The 19,532-nt window shown below is 51.5% G+C and overlaps 5 protein-coding genes across 14 annotated transcripts; 3 read left to right on the top strand and 2 right to left on the bottom strand.

Annotated features, from left to right (window-relative positions):
• Positions 1-1,385: 1,385 nt before the first annotated feature.
• On the top strand, positions 1,386-2,468 carry PPTG_17136 (hypothetical protein). Of its 5 annotated transcripts, XM_008914784.1 has the most exons (4): positions 1,386-1,450; positions 1,517-1,650; positions 1,723-1,943; positions 2,007-2,468. In XM_008914784.1, exons 1-4 carry the CDS (start codon positions 1,434-1,436, stop codon positions 2,307-2,309), a joined length of 675 nt encoding a protein of 224 aa, XP_008913032.1. In that variant the 5' UTR covers positions 1,386-1,433; the 3' UTR covers positions 2,310-2,468. The 5 variants fall into 5 exon arrangements, with proteins under 5 accessions (XP_008913032.1, XP_008913034.1, XP_008913031.1 ...); XM_008914786.1 differs by having other exon boundaries at positions 1,517-1,943; XM_008914783.1 differs by having other exon boundaries at positions 1,386-1,650.
• On the bottom strand, positions 2,346-9,832 carry PPTG_17135. Of its 2 annotated transcripts, XM_008914781.1 has the most exons (3): positions 9,599-9,832; positions 9,351-9,521; positions 2,346-9,281 (listed from the first exon to the last, which is right to left on the bottom strand). In XM_008914781.1, the coding sequence occupies exons 1-3, from the start codon at positions 9,695-9,697 to the stop codon at positions 2,433-2,435; spliced, it is 7,119 nt and encodes a 2,372-aa protein (XP_008913029.1). In that variant the 5' UTR covers positions 9,698-9,832; the 3' UTR covers positions 2,346-2,432. The 2 variants fall into 2 exon arrangements, with proteins under 2 accessions (XP_008913029.1, XP_008913030.1); XM_008914782.1 differs by having other exon boundaries at positions 2,346-9,521.
• A 117-nt stretch (positions 9,833-9,949) lies between these two features.
• On the top strand, positions 9,950-12,455 carry PPTG_17134 (AGC/PDK1 protein kinase; the record flags this gene model as incomplete). Its single annotated transcript, XM_008914780.1, has 15 exons — positions 9,950-10,048; positions 10,135-10,299; positions 10,444-10,508; positions 10,574-10,688; positions 10,770-10,813; positions 10,889-10,931; positions 11,035-11,166; positions 11,238-11,294; positions 11,365-11,451; positions 11,523-11,579; positions 11,646-11,741; positions 11,807-11,883; positions 11,961-12,087; positions 12,162-12,290; positions 12,372-12,455. The coding sequence occupies 15 exons, from the start codon at positions 9,950-9,952 to the stop codon at positions 12,453-12,455; spliced, it is 1,377 nt and encodes a 458-aa protein (XP_008913028.1).
• A 133-nt stretch (positions 12,456-12,588) lies between these two features.
• PPTG_17133 (hypothetical protein) lies at positions 12,589-18,554 on the top strand (the record flags this gene model as incomplete). The annotated part of the gene is made up of 22 exons (XM_008914779.1): positions 12,589-12,729; positions 12,798-12,880; positions 12,945-13,030; positions 13,095-13,204; positions 13,278-13,393; positions 13,468-13,594; positions 13,667-13,725; positions 13,795-14,212; positions 14,288-14,425; positions 14,506-14,640; positions 14,707-14,890; positions 14,957-15,147; positions 15,222-15,431; positions 15,498-15,695; positions 15,773-15,957; positions 16,043-16,179; positions 16,247-17,052; positions 17,127-17,484; positions 17,550-17,854; positions 17,907-18,041; positions 18,113-18,322; positions 18,450-18,554. 22 exons carry the CDS (start codon positions 12,589-12,591, stop codon positions 18,552-18,554), a joined length of 4,437 nt encoding a protein of 1,478 aa, XP_008913027.1.
• On the bottom strand, positions 17,700-19,532 carry PPTG_17132 (hypothetical protein). Of its 5 annotated transcripts, none has more exons than XM_008914778.1 (3): positions 18,589-19,532; positions 17,897-18,355; positions 17,700-17,840 (listed from the first exon to the last, which is right to left on the bottom strand). In XM_008914778.1, exon 1 carries the CDS (start codon positions 19,482-19,484, stop codon positions 18,618-18,620), a length of 867 nt encoding a protein of 288 aa, XP_008913026.1. In that variant the 5' UTR covers positions 19,485-19,532; the 3' UTR covers positions 17,700-17,840; positions 17,897-18,355; positions 18,589-18,617. The 5 variants fall into 5 exon arrangements, with proteins under 5 accessions (XP_008913026.1, XP_008913023.1, XP_008913025.1 ...); XM_008914775.1 differs by having other exon boundaries at positions 17,897-18,534; positions 18,589-19,527; XM_008914777.1 differs by having other exon boundaries at positions 17,897-18,361; positions 18,589-19,527.

Below are 19,532 nucleotides of genomic sequence, written 5' to 3'. Positions count from 1 at the left end.
GCGCATGGCGGCTGCGCATCACGGTTCAATCTCCAGTGACACTCATAGCGGAAAGGATGGTCTCCCTGATCGAGTGGACCATCTTCTAAATCAAGCGTAGACATTGGAGAATGTGCGCAACTAAAGGGCGATGAAGGTGTGCTATTGCAGGTTGAGTTGGATCAAGTCTTACGAGAGATAAGACCATTTAAATCTGAACGATGGTAAACGTCATTCCTGTTTATACATGTAGCGCTAGTAATTGCTGTATTCGGATTCCGGATTGACTACGGTGCGCGTGCTCCTCTTGCTCAGCGTTCAGCTCGAAACCGAGCTGCGCGCTGACACAACAGCTTCACAAGGGCTCCGTCCCTCGCGGCAGTACAGCGCACTCGAAGCTCGTCGACGTATCTTTCGAGGATGTCAAACACTACTGTAGTGAACTGTGGGTTTCCGCCTCGGTTTCACTTGCAGTTAGAGCCGGAGCTGGGGGTGTTCACCCAAATGCGTCTATAGCCCAGTGGCTAGAGGACAATGGGTGGAAATCTGGTGATGTGTCTGACGCCTGCCGGCTGACGACATTGCAGGCACTTGGACAGCCAGTGTCCTTGTGTGCTGTACTAGTATTTAGTGCATGTTTCCTTTTTGGTGAATGCGTGCCCACTTTCTACTGCTGCTGTCGCTCTGATCAAGTGACAGCAGCATTGAGGAGGAACGGACTGGCTAGTGTCAGACCCATGATCCTTCTCACTCTTCAATTCGCTAGGAACTAGCTAAATACATTCGGCCTCTACTTCTGTGCGGGTTGGTCTTCCTACTTCGCTTCAAAATCCCGGGCGATGCTACAACTGCTTCGGATTCGACCGTGTATTGAGGAGCTCAAACCGCTCGCTGTACACGGACCGGTCCCCTTTGTACTTGGCTCCTCGGTAACGCGTCCGATGAGAGCGACATAGATGACCCTGCAGCAATGCATCTCGAAGGCGCCGTTCTCTCTCAAAGCCTGTGCAAATATTCAAGGCGATCCAACCTAACGCAACAGTGCAGCTAACGCTGTCTCCACTATATATATAAAGAAATAATATATTCAAAATTTAATTTTCACAATAATTAGCAATATTTTAATTAATGGAGAATGGCATTAGTATTTACTGTTCATTTATGCAAACTTAAATTTAAAATAAAAGAAGATCTGATTCCGAGAGAGTATTATAATCTAATAGCTCAAGATTTAATACTTAGATGGTGTGGACTTTTATAATTACTACGGCAATTTAATCTGATACTAATCAGATTCAGACCAGATCTGAATTATTACAATAGTAATCGGGCGATTACTATTCTCTGTAAAAAAAAAAATTACAGGTACTATTGCTAACAAATTTAACGTCATATTTTATTTTACGAGATACAACTCTTGCACTGGGAAAGTTATCACCGACAACAAGGGAGCCATGACGGGCATGACCAGGTGCGTTCAGCCGCTGGTGCGCTGCGATGTACGAACTAATACATGTATGCTGCTTCTCCTACTTAGAGTGGTGATCATCCAGGACGTCAATATCACGCAGAAGTATCAGGAACTGCTGCGCAAGTTGGAGACGATGGGTGGGGAGAAGCTCGGCCGGCATGTAGTACACTGCCGTCTCTTCAACCGCAAGACGCTCATGGGTAAACGAATATGATAGTGCTGCCAGCCAGTAGAGGTGGATCTGCTGTACTAATGAGCTGTGGGGTGTTTAGATGGCTACGTCAACCAGCGCATGTTCATGCTGAGGATGTCACAGAACGACGACCTGGTGTACGCTGTGCTGGCCAACGAAAAAGCACACGGCATAGCGCCCAGTGACAATGGAATCGAAGGGCTCATGGAGGACTGCTCACTGCTAGAGTGTGGACTCGACGGCGCCAATATCCTACAGCAGGTGGAGATCTACGCCTTCAAATCGGACGGACAGTTTGAGGTACAGTACAGTCAGTCAGAAGGAGGTGCGTGGAGCTGACACCGAGTTCTTGTTGTACTGTAGGGTACGCAGTATGTTGTGGGGGACTTTGTGGTGAGCGTTTGCACGTTCATGTCCCGCAATAATCTTCCCCGAGGTCTCATCATCGAGGTTCAGTACTCGCCGTGCTACACGGTATCTCATGTGGACTTACTGATCGACGAGTTCCTAAGCAACTTCGCCTCACATGAACATCTGCGCAAGCCTGTTGATAATATGCCGGCTCTGTTCGAGAAGGTGGGACTGCCAAACAACGAGTACAGCCTCAAGCACACGGCATTGCAATACGTCGCCGCTTTCAATATCCTACGCAAGTTTGAAAAGTAAAGTGCACTTCAGTCTGCGAATAAAGAAATCCTCAACTAGTACAGGCTTGCATTGCAGTACAGGCAAAAGAAATGTATTTGAGCAGATGAAAAGCAAGTTGGTCCCTAACTATTCCCTACTAATCTAAGACGAAGAACTGGGGGAGATGGCACTGCCGCCCAGCGACGCCAAAGGACTCGCACTCGAAGCGCCGGGTGCCGTTCCCCCCAGACACGTGCGGGCGACGTCATCGAACACTTCCTTGATTTCACTCGAGCACTCGAGATAGTCTTGCTCCCAGAACTTGTAGCTCTTGTTACGGATCAGCTCGATGAACGTCACCAGCAGACCCCACGGGTGCGGGCGGTTGGCGATGAGACGCTCAATGAGCACGCGCGTAATCTGCTCCTTGACCATCTTGTTGTTCGAGTACGAGAACAGGTACAGGATGACGCAGCTGAAGTAGTGCGTGTGGCTGTTCGGGTAACGCAGGTGGTTTGCCAACGAGCTAAAGTACCAGTAGCGGCCCTCCGTGTCCAGCTCGTCCGCCAGGTAGCGGAACACATCCATGGCCGCGGTTTGCTCAAACTTACTGGTCGTAGACTTGCCATCAGATCCAGACGACGCAGGCGCATTCGTAGGCGTTGAACCACCGTTGGCCATGTCGGCAATGCCCTCCTTGCCCAGGTACAGCACCAGCGCATTGAGAGCAGGCAACGCGTACTTACAGGACGTCGGGTCGCGCTCCAACTGGGCGGCAGGACGCATCAGCTTGGAGATGAGGTCAGCGGGGAACACCGAGGCGCGGTTCGCTGTAGCATGCAAGAACTCGTCGACATATTCCTTGATGTCGTTGTGCGTAAGGGCAGCTCCCCACGCAGGCATCAGCCGCGGGGCCACGCTCACTTCAGGGAGTTGCGCGACCTGAAGTCCCAGAGTGAGCGGGTCGGGGAGGCGCATCGTGCGCGAGAACGCCGACAGGATCACGTTACGCAGCTGAACACAAGCTGCAGGCAACACGTCACAAAAGCTCGTGTAGAAGTCGCTCAGGAAGTCTGGGTAATCGTGCAGAAGCACCAGAATGATACGCACCACACCCTTGTAGAGCGCAGCAATGGAGTCCGGTAGAGACACGTTCGAGTTCGCATGACGCAGGAATGGCTCCATGAACACGAGCAGGTTCATGAGCAGGCGGTGTAGAATCTGCCAGCCACGTTGCTGCTTCGCACGCAGTAGCAGCGGCATGAAGCAGCGGTGCGAGATGAGCTCTGTCCAAGCAAACACGAAGCCAGGAAGTCCCATAGGCTGCAGCGTGTTGTACGCGCTGGCAAATGTGTTGAGGACCTGAAGGTGGATAGCATCCAAAGCCGGTTCCTGAGCCGTCAACTCCTTCATGAGGTTCACGAACATACGGAAGAACACGCGCTGGTCGAAGGGGGCCTTCTTCTTGCGCGACAAGTCATGGGCGGCAACCAACACATTGGCAATTGCACCAACAGCATGGTTCAACACCTGAAGCTTCGCCGCGGGCGCTGGGTCAAGGTACTTGACCAGCAGCGCCATCAAGTGCGTCAGAGCGTCCAGCACCGCGTAGTTCAGCGGAACCTTCACGCCAGCCTTGAGCGCAGCGGGGTCACTCGCAGCGAAGGAGCTCTTCAAACATGCATCCACACACAGTTCCGTGCCGAACTTGAAAAACAGCGACACACTTTCGTCGTCAGCAAGCAATCCGTATTGCTTCAGCATCTGGAGATACTGAGCGTGCATCTTCGAGTTGCCCGTCGGTTCCTTGTAAATGGCGATCCAGTGCTCCAGCGCGTTGCTGACTGTGTGCTTGAAAGCTGCATGTTCCTGTACCAGAGGTCGCTCCCCAGTGGCCTTGGCAGCGCCACTACCAATCGCCCCCATACTCTTCTGTGGCGCTGGCGGCGCTGGGCGGTTCTGCAGCTTTTGCACACGAGCCTGCTCCAAGAGAGCAGCAAGAATCTGCACGTTCTTGTTCGCTGTAGCACCTCCGTGACGCTCCACAATGCGTGCAAGAGCTTCCAGAGTGTTCGGCAACTGGGCAGCGACAGCAACGTGCTCCATCATGAGGCATTGACGAACAACGTGGACTGCAAACTCGATAGCCACACTGTTGCGCTCCATGTTGCGAGCCAGGTACACGTCAAACTCACTAGCATCCACCACCTTGTAGCGGATAAGAGCCACAATAATTTCACAGTGAAGCTTCAGTTTATCGTCCACTGGGGCGCGCAAGACCCATCCAACAATCTCCTTGCGCAGCTTATCACAGCTGGCTGTCAGTGCCTCCAACGAGCTCACGAGAATCTCCAAGAACAGCTCGTTGCCTCGACCGCCGTTACCCAATTCGTACATGAACTTCACAATACGGTTCGCGATCTTGAGGCAGGCTTCATCGCGCAAAGCCGGTCGCACACTTCCACCCAGGGCACGAACCTCACGGAGAACAGCGAAGACCTCACTTTCAGCCGGAATCGCCAGCAGCGATGGAAGCTCACGCTGAGCAGCCGCAGCCTGACGAGCCACTTTTTGCACGAACAGCTCGAAACGCTCCAGTAATCCAGCAAAGCGATCCAACGCAGCAGTCACAGTCACACCAGCAGTGTCTCCCTCCTTGTCGACAGCAGCGCCTGAGTATGCGGCAGCACCTGGACGAGACGAAAGAGGCATTGAAGTGGGTCGTGGGATACGCTGGAAGGCCTCGTACACCACAAGTTGCATGGGCGGGACGCCACCAGGCTTGGGCTTAAAAACTTCAGGCAAAGCTGCTGGCCATTGGCCACTAGGAGCACCCGGAGAACCAGCAGAGGCCGCCACGGCCGAGCTGCTAGCGCTGCCCTCGAAGAAGTGCACTCCGTCGGCACCTGGTGCCTTTCCAGCCTGCGCTTGCTGCTGCTGGTATCGCCGACGTGATGCATAAGCACCTGCCAGAGCCTCATCGATGTCACGCATGGCTTTCTCGGACGACGCCTTCTCAATTAGCATACAACCCAGATCCGTGTTCTCGTTGGAACAAACCTGGATCACATGCTCAAGCTGCTGTGGGTCGCCAGCGCTGGTGGGAAGCAGAGCACGCAGATGCGTACCAATAGCATTGCGAAGCGGCTCCTTCGCCGTGATAAGTGCCAACGATCCAGACATTGACGCCACCATCAGATGCGCCGCCTTCCGCATCTTCGTATCATCACACTCCGTAGCAAAGTCTTTCAGAATCACCTCACGAGTAGTAATGCACGCAATTGTGACACTGCGCTCCACCACAGGTGAGATCACCTCGCGAATAGCACGATCCACGGCAAGAGGTACAAGACGACGCAAGTTCACGTTACGCAGTGGAAGCTCAGGGTTCACAGCAACATACGAAGCCAGGTTCGGAATCACCGTCGACTCTGCAGCAGCAGCTCCAGTATTGCTTGTTCCAAGACCGTAACCTGCCACTCCTTCCCTTCCAGTCGGACTGCCAGCAGGAGCGAACCCTTCGCCTGGCTTCTTCATCTTGCCCGGTGTCAGTGGTCGACCCAACTTGACTCCTGAGCCAGGAGGAGGCGTGGCAGACCGCTGTCCCATCATCGCATTCTTTGGGACCTTGACATTGAAGTCCGGGTTGGCAGTACGAGGTGGAGCACGACGCGTATGCAGAAGCTGCGCCTTGCGCTGGTCCTCCACGTTCAACTTGAACGACTTGAACAGGACTTCAATCTCGAACTTGAGATTAAGCTTCAGGTCCGGTACATCATAGATCTCGCTCATGGCATGGATAAGACCCATAACCCACGGGTTAGGCGGCTTGAAGATCTTCGACTTCTTGCAGCCTTCAAGGATCTTGGCAACGAAAGGCGTCACAGCAATAAGGTGACCAGTCTCGTAGCCCACGTACAGCAGCTCCTTCAAGTCCAAGTCACGCTGCAACAGAGGCTTGTTGCGCGCGAGGGTGAACACACCGAGCCACGAACCCAGATTCTTCAGCAATGAACGCTGTTGTGAGTTCGTCGTGATCGTTCCTGAGGTCAGCAGCTTGCGAGCATTCTGAAGAGTACGCTTCAGGATTTCACGCTCCAGCTCCGGACGCACGAGTTTTTCGATGAAGATCAGGTAAACCGTGTGGTAGTTGGGCTGAGTCGAGATACGCTTGACCACCAAATAGTTCGCGAGCCACGCGTGATACGCTGGTAGCAACATCTTACGCACCTCTGGGATCTTCGCTTCCAGGTTCGAAATCGACATGTTGTTCACAATGAAGTGGATTCGATCCTTCACGTTTTCGTCCGGTTGCTCGATCACCTCACTTTCGTCAACCTTGCTTGACTCGTGGAAGATGTGGTCCACATTCAGCTCCGGTGCAGGGGCAGCAGGAGGTGGTGGAGAGCCAGCCGGTGCATTGGGTGATGGAGAAGTCAATGATGGACCCGCCGACCGACTCAAGATCGAGGACGGGATCTGGATACCGATATCATCCTGAGCCTTCGCGGCAGGTGGCGGTGATCCAGCACCAAACGATGCGGCGCTGCTGCTCAGTCTCGAGGCTCCATCTCCCTCCGCCGCACCACCTAAAGGTGGTAATGTGCCACCCAATGATAAGGCACCACCACTGCCAGCACTCGCATCCACCGTAGGTCCTGACACAGCAATTGAACGAATAACTTGGTTCACTTGGCGCATGATCTCAGGCAGAGCGTGCTGCAAATGAGGGATTTGCGACAGGTTCGTACAGTACGCGGGCAATTCTCGCAACCGCGGCACAAACTGCTGCAACGCACATGCACCGAAGAAGAAGAATTTTGAGTTCACAGGCTCGCGAAGACTCTCCAGCACAGATCGCAGTGCAGTTTGCAGGAAGTTGGGTGGCAGCACTTGGTGCTCGATCAGCTTGCCGAAGAGAACGCCCGTAATCCGCAACTCCATCTCAGGATACCGTGGGAAGAATCGGTACTCATCGAACAGGTTGTGGATCATGCAGTAGAAGATCTGCCGCTCGCGCTCGTCACGAGAACCTTGGAAACGTTTCAGCATCGCCACGACGTCGTTGATATTCTGCTCGGACGTGTAGATCTGCTGGAAGTACGCGTTAGCCTGCTCCTCGATCATCTCCGCCGTGTACGTTGAGGTGTCCCCACCACTCGAGACTCCCTCGCCTCCAGCTCCAACACCTGCGCCTGCTGCAGCTGCGGCGCCAAGGCCAGCACCTGCCCCCACCACACCTGGTGCGTGCGCATTGCCAACTTCACCGGCGGGGCGTGTGGACGCCGAGATGACTGGGTGGGTTTCCATGCAGAGAGTGATAATACGCTTGAGCTCTTGTGCGATAGTAACGGGTAGCGCCCCCTGAACGGCCATAATACACTTAAGAATAGTCGCCAACGACTCAATAGACAGCACATGACTCGACTGCGGAGTAATGTTGCTCTTAGGCACCGCTCGAGCGTAGTTGCGGTGCACGAAGGCCAAGCACGAGGTCGCAAACGCCGTCCGTTGAGACGCCAGACGCTCCACCAGCCACGTCTCTAAGTTTAGCACGTCGTGGTTGGCTCCCATGGTGGCCAGTGCCAAAGCAAACGAGAAATAGTTCGAGTGGATGGCGGACGCGAACGAGTCACCAGTATTGCGGAAGAGCGCGAATAGCCGCGACACAATGTGTGGGGCCGTTGCAGCGTAGAAGCACTTGACACTCGCGTACAGTACCAGTTTGGGCGCTACAGACCACAGGTGGCGCATGATAAGCGGAGCATTGGGACGACCCATGATGTACGTGCTAAAGAGCTCCGAGAACATGTCATCACGTAGCGCGTTCCAACGAGGCGACGCCTGCGCCAAGTTGGCGATCAGAACATCCGGACAGGTCTTCATTGCGCTATCCAGAAGCTTGCGAACGTCACCGTAACAGTCTTGCTCCGATACTTGCAGTAGCGTGTCCACAATATCTAACGAGAACCACACACCATTCTTGGGGACAGCTGACGCGTCGGCGCCTTCGAACGGCGCGAGTTTGTGCGGCGATTCGGAGAACGAAAGCACTTCCGGTGGAGCCTCTACAGCGGCCTTCAGGATGCTAATGTGCGCGCGGCTGTTCTTCCAGGGCCGGAGCAAGGTCGTCACACGGAACTTGGTCTGCGAGAACCGCTGGAACGCCGTAATAAGCACACGGAGCTGAGCCACATTCTGGATGTTAAGATCGGCACGATCCAGCTTCTCCGCCACCTTGGTCCACTTGATAGAGCCGTAGTCTTTCTGCAACACATCAGCGATAACCTCGAGGTCCCAGTTTTCCCGCACGGGTGCAGCTGCTGCCTCGTCCGACGCGGACGCCTCAAAGTCAATCGTAAGATTCGCCATCAAAGTGGCTCCGTTCTTCGCATCCAGACCAGTGTAAGTCCGCGAGAGCATCGCCAGCATACCCGCGACTTGAGCCGGTGGGATCGTGGGTGCCTTCGCCAGTCCAGCCTCAGCCAGAAGCGTACGGAACGCCTGTGGAGATGCCGTACACGAGTAGCCGACATCCTCCATCAATTCATAGAACAGACAGCTCGAAGACACGTCCGAGATGAGCTTACTGAGCGAGTCCGAGTCCGTCACGGGTTCGCAGTCCACGTGTTCGGGGTCGCCCATGGTCAATGGGGCCATTTCAAGCGAACCCATGTCGTTCGGGTGCGCTGAGGAGATACTAGCGAGGAATGAGTCGGTCTCGGCGATGTTGGCGTGGAATTCCTTCTTCATACGCAGCACGAAGACGAGCGAGTGGAGCACGTCCGACGGAAGTTTGGCACCGCAGGACGAGATCTCGGGGATTTTGGTGCGCAGGAACTGGATGGCTTGGGCGGAGCTCTCGGCGTTCTCGCCCTGGGCGAAGGCTAGACCGACCGTCACTTGCTGGGGGAGACTGAGCTTCAGAGTCTTACAGAAGAACTGGAGGAATTCCTCGGTCACATGTCGTCCACTGACGGCTGCGGAGTCGGGCGAGCTTCCTTCGATCGCCTGTCATAAAATATCATAAATTTACAATAAAATTTAAAATATTGCGAAAAGATAGCGCCGAGGACGCACCTCGCAGATGAAAGTGGTGAAATTAGGGCGCGACGAGGCCTGGGCGACCTCGTGCGTGAGCAGTTGGATCTTCAGTGCGTCCTTCTGGCCACGAGCGTCGCGGAAATCGATGTCCTTGACGAGGCAGTTGAGTAGGAAGATACGCGCGTCTTCTCCATAGAGCTCCACGAGCTGAAACAGCCGTAAGCAACAAACAGAGTTAGTATACAGCCCTGAGGGAGGCAGTACAATGGCCAAAAGATCCGTACCTGGTTGAGCTCAGCCACATTGGACTTGAAGTTTTTCTTGCTGAGGTTGGTCACCAAATAGTTGATCTGCCAGAACAGCGGCGACGCGAACGACACCATCTTGCGTCGCAGGCGGGTCCTAGGCGAGAGTGTAGGAGGCTGAAAGGAAGGGGGGGGCTGCACCTTCCTCGCTGGCTGGTTGCGGTCTTTAGCTTCTGGAGGGCGCGATGGCTTTTGTGAAGAGCTACAGAGAGGGGGAAACAGAGTTTTATACACAACACAATTTTCAAAATCATGTTTTTTAATCGATGTATAAAACAAAGAGCGACTTGACGAAGCTTGGACCTGCTGGGGCAACGAGAGCGGGGGAAGATGGCCACGACGCCGGCACATGCGCTCCACTTTGACGCAGCACCAGAGGCCAGCGCCTTCTTCTTCGGCAACGTGCTGGGCCAAGGCTCCTACGCCAAGGTGGGTCGACATTGAGCACTGGAGTTGCTGAAATGAGACTGACGCTAGTCGGATGTCATTATTGTTTCCATGGTCTCCACTCGCAGGTTTTCCATGCGCAGCTGAAGAAGAGTCGCATGGACTTCGCCGTGAAGGTGATGGACCAGAGCTTCATCCGCAAGGAGAACAAGACGGCCTTCGTACTCACAGAGCGCAAGGTCATGTCACGCCTCTCGCACCCTAATATCGTCAAGTTCTACTGCAGCTTCCGCGTAAGGTGACCTGGATCCTTGAATGCCGCCGTGCACGGCCCTTGAACAGCGTTTAGCTGCTGGCTGAGTTGGTGCGGCACCGCAAAAAGGAACCCATCTGTTCACCTCGTCTCATGTTTTTGCTGTGTCTGGTTGTGGATACAGGACCACCACAGCTTGTACCTGGTCATGGAATTGTGTCGCGGTGGCGATCTCTTCGGACTCATCAGGTGCGTGGTGTACAGGGCTGCAACAGCGCTCAATATCTAACTGGATCGCCTGTAATTTTGCGTAGCACGGAGTATCAAAAGCAACAGGGGCAAGGTGTATCGGATGCGGCGTGCTCTTTCAAACTCACGCAATTCTACACGGCAGAGCTGGTCAACGCATTTGAGTATATGCACTCTCAGGTACTGCAACTTGAATGTGGAATATTTGGAGGTGGATCTTGCTGAGCTGGGCTAGTCTAACTGAGGCTTGCTCCTCTGTAGCATGTCATCCACCGCGACATCAAGCCTGACAATCTGCTCCTCAGGTATGTTGGGTTGGGTATGTAGAGTGGCTTTATATTACGGCTACACTCTAACGATTGTTGTGTTGTCTCTTGCAGTGAGCAAGGACACTTGAAAGTGACTGATTTCGGCACTGCAAAGGTGAGAGGGGCCTCCATAACCTGTGGGAACCTGATTGTTCTCTTTGTCAATACTTAAGTATTTCTTATTTCTTAATTAAAGATTTGCTTGTTTTTACATGAAGGATCAAGATGGAGAGAGTAGCGACGTTTGTCAGTTTTGTGGCACGGCCTCGTATGTGTCTCCGGAAGTTTTGCACGACAAACCGGCCTCACGAGCAGCCGATCTATGGGCAATGGGTTGCTTAATCTTCCAGGTTGTCTGGATCTGGCTGCAGCAGTAGTTGTCGATTGGACATGTTGACTCATAACAATCGTATTTGTGTAGATGTTAACTGGTCGTGCTCCTTTTGTTGGAGAAAATGACTACCTAACTTTCCAAGTGGTGAGATCGGTGTCTTGCTTCTTTTTTTATTTAATTTCATGTTGATACTCTGACATTCTGGGTCTTGCAGATTATTAACCATTCGAGCGATGAGTTCGAGTTCCCAAGTAGTGTCCCGGAAACCGCGCAGGATCTGATCCGTAAACTTCTTGTTCAGGTAGCTTCACGCTCTAGTTGTTTCAATTAAGTCATGGATGACAAACCGACTCATTTGTGCATTGCCCTCAGGACCCCGACGAACGCATTGGCGCTCAGCAGAACGAAGAAGGCTACGCCGAACTGAAGGTCAGTTTAAGTTGATAGTGCGCTGACATGTGAGCTGCGATATCTAACGGTGTTGTGGCTGCACAGAATCACCCGTTTTTCGAAGGCGTCGAATGGGACAGCATTAACGACAAGACTCCACCCTACAACCCTCCCAAACTAGATTTGCCCGAGCCAAAGCTGGTACGTAGACTACGTATAATGTATCATGTATCACTTCCAGAGACTAACTATAGTTGATGCAACAGGATGGCGCTTCGGAGAACTGGACAGTTGCTGAGTACTTTTCGGACGATTTCTCTGAAAGCACAACGGACGAGTTCAGGTACTATTGTTTCGCGTAAGCACTATGATATACAGTATTTCTTATTCGCTTGGCATTACTGTTTCTGCTCATAGCAGCAGCAAACGTTCGCGGAGTAGCAGCTCTCTCCAGAGGAGTCGACCTGCTTGCATCGGTTATGACGAGCAGATCCGCTTTGAATCCACTGTGAAAGTCCGCTCCAAGATGTTTAATCGCACCCGAGAGGTACAACATGATTTACAGGAGATTTCATTTGTGACGGTAGTACTAACTCGCTTTGATCGCTGATTCGTTGACAGCTCTACCTCACTGATGCACCACGATTGATCGTAATCAGTGCGTGGTCTGGCCGCTTTAAACGCGAACTTTTCCTGACTCCGGACACTACTGTAAACGAAATCGATCCCCATACGTTCGACGTTGTATCGGTACGTAGCAACTCGCACGGTATTGCTACTCAGTACTGCAAGTATTAGCTGTGGCTGACTCCTCTTTTTGTGGATCTATAGCGTTCAGATACGATCCGAATCACCGACACCAACAACCTTGCACAGCAGTGGGCACGTGCCATCTCGGAGGCCGTCTCAGAGTAGGTAGAGCAAGTCGGGGAATGGAGGCGTGGACGTGAGCCGTCTAAAGAAATACAACGTCAACGTTAGGTCTTGTTTCCGTCAAAGTTGAAGTGAGTGTAGCCATTTATGTAGTAATTATGTGGTACACAAGTCCATGCACCAAGGCTTGACGATGGCGGCGGAAGCGGAGGAGGGCGTGGTGGATCTGCTACGGCGTCTACGCTCCCACATCTGCTCTCAGTCTCGGAGCGAATTCCGACGCGTGCTGCCACTCTACCACCGACTTCTGAGTCCCGTATGTGCTGCCAGTGACCAGCTAACTGCCTCTCCAGTTTCTCCTCTCTGACGTGCGCTTATATGTAGCGTGAATCCGCAAGCGTATCGGTTCAGAACGAGCTGCTAGATATACGAGCAAAGCTGCTGGCGTGCGAACAAGACGCAGATGTGTGCGTAGTGGTGTTAATGCTGGTTGTGGTTGTGAACTGAGGCTAAGTATCATTCTGTGACCAGAACGAACGTCGTGGACCGTATGGATCGCGTGGTGGAGCGCTGCATGAGCATTGAGCAGCAACAGCAGCAGAGTACAGAGACAGCAGGTCTGTTCGAGACTGGTAGAGAAACTTGGCCTCAGCTGACGACCAATGGTTGAATGTGTGGCAGTTCCAATAGACGACATCATGCGGCTGCTGGTTGCACTCGCCGGTGGAGAAGACGGTGATACATTTGTGTTTGAAGATCCCATGCAAGCAACGAGCGAAAAGTCCAACATGGTATGACAGCGCTGTTCGTGATTAGTGTTGCTGGTTTGCTGTAGTTTTCATCGTAATATTTGCCTATTGACAGATCTTCGCTGATGATAAAAAGCGTGTTGGTGATCGCATTCGAATGAACGACATTGAAATGGTGCAGCGCTCAAGAGCGCTCTTTCATAAGTCGCCAATTTTGCTCCAAGAGAGAGCGTAAGTACTTAACTTTGCGTCCGACGTCACACTCTCGGCTTCATCTCTGATTAGTATCTGGTGACTATGCTCAGACTCTTCTCGCAGGACTTGTTTAGCAATTTCGGCAATGGGATATCTAGTCGACACACCAGTCTATGGTGTCCTAATGGTGCTGTACCTGAAGATAAAGGGCAGCTTTCAATGATGCCATTCAAACAGGTAAGTGATGAGAAAGCTATAGAGGACTATCGAAATGGTTCTAAGTACACTTGTATGGCCATGCATCTGTAGCCTAATCAGTTCTTTGGCCTTCCTAGCAACCAAGACGACGATCGCGCTTCGATTCCACTGTATGAATTTCAGTTTTGGACTGAATAAACACTGTCAGGTTTTACTAATGCATTATTATGGGTTATCAGAGATACTCCAAAGCGTCAGCGTCATGGTCAAGGTTCGACTGATACTTGCAAGACGCTCAAGACAGTGATGCCTGGAAAACAAGCAAAGTGTTTGTCACCAAGGAAAGACGTTTTCTTCTATGACGGCACACAAGAAGTGCATTTTAAAGGACAAACGCTGCAGGCAGACTGGGGAGATGCGAGCAGCATTACAGAAAAATCGTCGTGGGGATCGGAATGTTCTCTTGATAGTATTGAACGCTGGTTAGCGCACACGTACGCATGGGAAGACCTGGGAGACCGAATGGAGTTACCTGAGGGTTACGCCAAACCGTCAGTTCGAGAAAGAAATCGGTCCATTCGTGACGTAGCGATTCCTGATGATTTTGCTCTAAACGGGGATATACCACTGGAGGTACGCGAAGAAGACATTATTGAGGTGAGTTGCGCTATTAAAATTTGGGAGTGCGTTTTGGCAAAGGAATCGTTGCTGATATTGGTCGTGATTACGAAGGATTCGCTGCGAGCATTGAGTGGAATCGACTCCACACTTTTTCGGAGAGATTTTAAGTCGGCGTCGTTCCAGCTGCCTGGGATCCGTAACATCAAGCTCTCAAACACAACTGTATCGACCACAATATCCGTTTTAGAGGTATGCTCGGATTCGATGTTTCACATTGCATCGAAGATGAGGCTTTTGTGTTGCTTTGGCTTATGCTGCTGTTTGGTTAGGCATTTCGGAAAACCGGAACCATGGTTATGAGGTTAGAATTACTAGCTATCTATTACTCACAAGATCCTGCAAGAGGAGGAAAGACGCTTCAAGCCATGGGAGATGCACTTCTGCTGTTCCTGTCAACACATCGAGTAAGCCGCTGTATGGTGTAATGCAGGAGTCCATGTGTTTCTAACATTTTAGCTTGCTTGAATTAGATGCTTGTAGAATCGATCACGCTGGAATGTCTGAAATCTTTGCCAAGCGAGGTAGATCAAGAGGACGAGATTATATCGATCACAAAACTATTGTGCAAGACGCGCAAAGTATGTCGTGTTATGGAAACCATTGGCGGCATATTTGGTTGCGATGCGGACTTCTTCTGGCCATTGCTGCAACATGGTAGGTACTTCAATGCTATAGAGATGGGATCGTTAACCTCACAATTCTTATTATTGAATCCTATAGGTCAATTCCCGCGTGGAATCGCGTTGATTAATCGTTTGCATCACTACGTCTCCTCTCTACGCGTGGAAGATTCTTCAGGGCTTATGCAAGAGCTGGTGATCTGGTTTCTTGTGAAGTCATGCTCACCGTTCTTATCTGTGCTGTCCGACCTCATTTCGTCGGGGAGAGTGAATGAGTCAATCGATGCTTTTGTAAGTCCCGAACCTGACTATGTGGTGTAGCCGGGCTTTACACTGACGTGTGCTCTTGTTGGTGGCCGCGTTAGGACGAGTTTGAAGTCACTATGTGGAGCAGAATTCTGTTAGAAAAAGCCGCTGCTGGAAGTGGGGATGGGCTTTTCAGTGAAGAACTATCGACTGAGGCGACCAAGATGTTCCCAAAGTTTATGGTTGGTATCGCACCCATGATTATCCACGTTAGTCAAGTTCAAGCGCTACTGCGAAGCGTGAATGCTATTGCTTATACTCATCCTCTGGTAGGTGCTGAGGGAATGATTAGTTTTCTTTGTAATTACTACTGACAAGTACCGTGGGTACTTTAGGTAAATATGCAAGCGTTGAGAATGCTTGCTTGTGGGGATGAAGCTGCTGAGCATGCAGAGAAGTGGAAAGCAGTAGTAGAAGCCATGACATTTACTGGAGGTACCTATCATTCAGACGACACTGAGCCCTCTAAGACGGAAATGGCTGTTGCAGCAGCATCTAAAGAGGAGTCAAGACGAGATTTCATCCGCGAAGACGTAAGTCTCTGGATTAATACGGCAATTCTTCCCTTGCAGATTGCTTGTTACTGAGTCTTGTGGCGTTACGTGGCAAGGTTGAAACAAAAAGAAGATCTCAGTTGGAGCAACATTACATGCTAGATCAACAAATTCTGGAGCAGAAGCAACGCAGACTTCAACAAGAGCAGCAGGAACAAGCCGAAGACGCTAGACGACTCGATGATGAAGAGAAAGCTCTAGCAGACCAGGAGGTTTATGGACGTGAGGTTCTTTTGGACAAGTACGTCACCATACAGCCGATTTACTGTGCATTATTAGTGTTGGCTTACGGAGTTTTTTTTTGTCGTTGACTAACTTGCTCGTAGATTCTCAGTATTAATGAATGACGCCGAAGAGCGACATGATTACATGAAATGGCGGCGAGATCGTGCCGTGCGCTTGTCGACCGCAAAGGGACAGCTTCAACGTGTTCGCTTAGATGATATGGCGAAATGGACAGCAGGTACGAGCGACTGCACTTGTGAAAATGATCTAACTATCACTAACTTTCAATGTCGATATCTAATTAGAAAAAGAAAAACGGCGTAACGAGTCAATACCTCGTGCACCTGAAGTGAATATTGCTGTCGAGAACAACGACCAACGTGCATCTGAACCAGCGGTGGCAGGGGTGCCATCAACGATAACTCTAACTTCCGAGTGGAGAGCATCTGTGAAAGTGAACAAGGAAGCGGGGAGTCGTACCTCGGCAACTACTGACGATGGAGATAGGAGAGCATCGGTGAAAGTGAATAAGGAGGCGGGGGCCCGAAAATCGGTATCCGATAATGATGGCGTTTGGAGAGCTTCAGTGAAAGTGAATAAGGAGGCTGGCAGTCGTAGTTCGGGTATTCTCAATGACTCAGCATCCGCTGAAGTGGCATCCTGCAAAACGGGTATCCGTATTCTAAACGAACCCGGAGGAAGTGATGCGGATATGTACGGGACTCTCTATGGCAAGACGGATGTGCCTGACAAAGCAAATACTCAAGCGGAGACCGAAGTTGATTCTGCGGCAGAAGGTGGACTAGATGATGTCGAGATGGAAGATAGCAGTGCTGTGGATCGAGTTGAACCAACGGGTGATACTACACCAGTTGGGACTCCCACACAGGAAGAGCTAGACATTGAAATGCAGGCCGTAATTCATGATGACGATGAAGCCACTAATCGAGGAAACAACAGCGGTGAGGAGCTGTCATCTGACACAATTGAAATGGCTGGTATTGCTGAACCAGCAGAGTCTTTCCGACTATCTCTTCCTCCCGTACACCCATTCTTTTCGGTGGCTATCGCTCAAGAAGATTCCGAGCTGCTGACCCAGGCATTGACAGAGGTAAACCTGCTCTTACTTCTGTGCCTGAACGTCCCCTCCAACATCACTAACCTTTTTCGTGCCATGCCCTGTAGACTGCTTCTGAGGCTGAGTTTATTTCCTTTACGTCGATTGTCGACTGTTGTGTGGAGATCCCCGTTCGTCTTGTTGAGGAAAAGCTGGAACAGGTGGCGGTGGACTGGTTTCGAAACTCACTGCGGGTGCTCGATTATCTACGCTGGCTGCGGAAGTTGATGCTCATGTCAGAAGGACTTTGCATGGACATCTTCGCGCGTGATATCCTTCAGGGTTTAGACCCCACGACTCGTGTGAATTGGGGACTTGAAGGTCGCCTTTCGTCTGCTCTCACGTTGGCCATGATCGAGGGATCCGTGGCGCTGGATGCTATTTCACAAGCTTTTCATTACAACACTACCGCAGCACTGTCACCGAGTAAGTTTTTCACGTTAAGTTGCCACATCATAGTCTCTCCCACTCATCCCCTGTTGCTGTTGCAGTATTGGATAGTTTGACAATGAGGCCAGCCGTTCCAAGCGTCATCAAAGAAATCGAGTTAGTGTACGATGTCAAGTGGCCGCTGGGTTTTGTGATCACCACGCAGTCGCTGGATCACTACAAGAAGATGCACCAATTTCTGCTTCACGTACGACTGACATCATTGGAAATGCGAGAGGCTTGGGGGTTGTTGCGAAGTATCCGCGCACAAGGACAACTATCTTCATCGCTTGAGCGGCAATGTGGGGGCGTAGTCTACAAGATGCAGGCCTTCCTCCGGGCATTCAACGAGACTTTTGCCACAAAGGTTAGTGGAAATCGAGATACTATCCTAGATAACCATACTGACATTGTGGTAGGTGTTAATGATGGCGTGGTCCAAACTCGAGCATGCAGTACAGGCAGCAACAACACTGGTGGAACTGCGTCACTGTCACGAGGAATATGTATCGGTTGCAACTCTCTGTTGCTTCCTGGACAGACCTGCACTAACAGTAAGCCTTAACCTCTTCCTGCGTCTTGATTGATCTATTTGATGCTGATGAGGGTGGCTTGTATTTCACAGATCCGCTCGGCTTTCTTAGACACACTCGCAGCAGCCTGGAGCTTGACCGGATTCGTGAGGGCATTAGAAAGGCAAGTGACAGGGAGGATTTCCGAAGAGACTCGCATCCGTGCGTTGTGCTACGAGTTCGACGTCGCGCTCCGAGTTCTGGTTAGCAGTCTGCAAAGCGTTACTCGTGATGTGGATAGAAACACTCGAGAGTTTTCAGAGGTACGTGAACTGTTTGGCCCTTGCTTTGATTTACTGTTCCTGCGCATACACGCGTGATTTAGAGATGTTGATAGAAAAAATATGGCACTCTAATGTGCTGACGCCTGTGCTGCTACTTGCTGCGTAGTGTCTCCTACTCCGGTTAAACTTCAATCAGTTTTACTCCGCAGCCCCAGTAACAGCAGAAGCAGGAGCACCAGGCGATCGAGTGTCTGCAGCCATGGAATTCTAGTACCCGACGTCAAATAAAAATGAAATATACTGACCTGGAAGGCGTTCCCCTTGGCCAAACTCTTCAGAAGAATAGACGATGTGTGTCCTTGAGATGAAGATGACGCTGGCACAGTGGACACTTCCCACTGGCTCGGATCGCTTGGTGGATGCAGCCGGCACAGAATATATGTCCACATAATGTGGAGGTCATGTCTTCCAATACATCCAGGCAAATGCTGCACTTGAGTCGTCGCTTGAATTCCTCCACCACTTCACTGTTCTGTATACTGATATTGGTAGACTCGGCACTTCTCGTGTCCGTCACGCGCTGGCGTTTAAGCTCCAGTACTCTGTTGGCTCCTGATCGACGTCGCTTTCGGGGCAAAGGCGCTGGTTGATAAACACCCGAAGAGTCCAGAATCTCGATGATGTCACCGCTATCTGCTGCGTCGTGGCCGCCGTTTTCGCCCTCATCTGACGAGACAGTAAGGTCGATCTCTTCTGGCTGATGTACTGGGCCTGTATCTGTGTCATTCAGATCTTGGTCGTCCTGTAAGTGCACTGTGCGGGGTACAACGAAGTGGTTGCGCGTTCCCTGGTCCTCGTCCTCATCATTAAGTAAATTATCCATAGCGGCCCCGTTGGCAGTGGATCCGAGCGTGTTTCTGATCCTGTTTCTGTTATCTATCTCTGTTCCACTGCTACCGGGACTACTGGCTGTGCTGCTGTCTATGGAGGCGCCAAAACTCGAGGGCATAAAGCGCCTGGGAAGCGTCATGAAATGGTTCAGAGGCGGCAGCGTCCACCCGCCCGAGCCTCCGTCAGTTGCAGAAGGGGGAAGGAGTGTACCGGCGGACGGACGAAGAAATCGGGTGTTGTTGCTGTTACGCGCTGGCGAGGCATAAGACGAGTGAGACGCAGAAGCCACGGCCACCTCGGGAAGACGCATCTTGAGTTGAGCTTTATGCTGGGCTAGAACGATAAGAATCGCAGCAAA

Source organism: Phytophthora parasitica, assembly GCF_000247585.1.
Source record: "Phytophthora parasitica INRA-310 unplaced genomic scaffold supercont2.63, whole genome shotgun sequence".
Classification (NCBI taxonomy): domain Eukaryota; phylum Oomycota; class Peronosporomycetes; order Peronosporales; family Peronosporaceae; genus Phytophthora; species Phytophthora nicotianae.
This window is presented reverse-complemented; position numbering and strand designations above follow the sequence as displayed.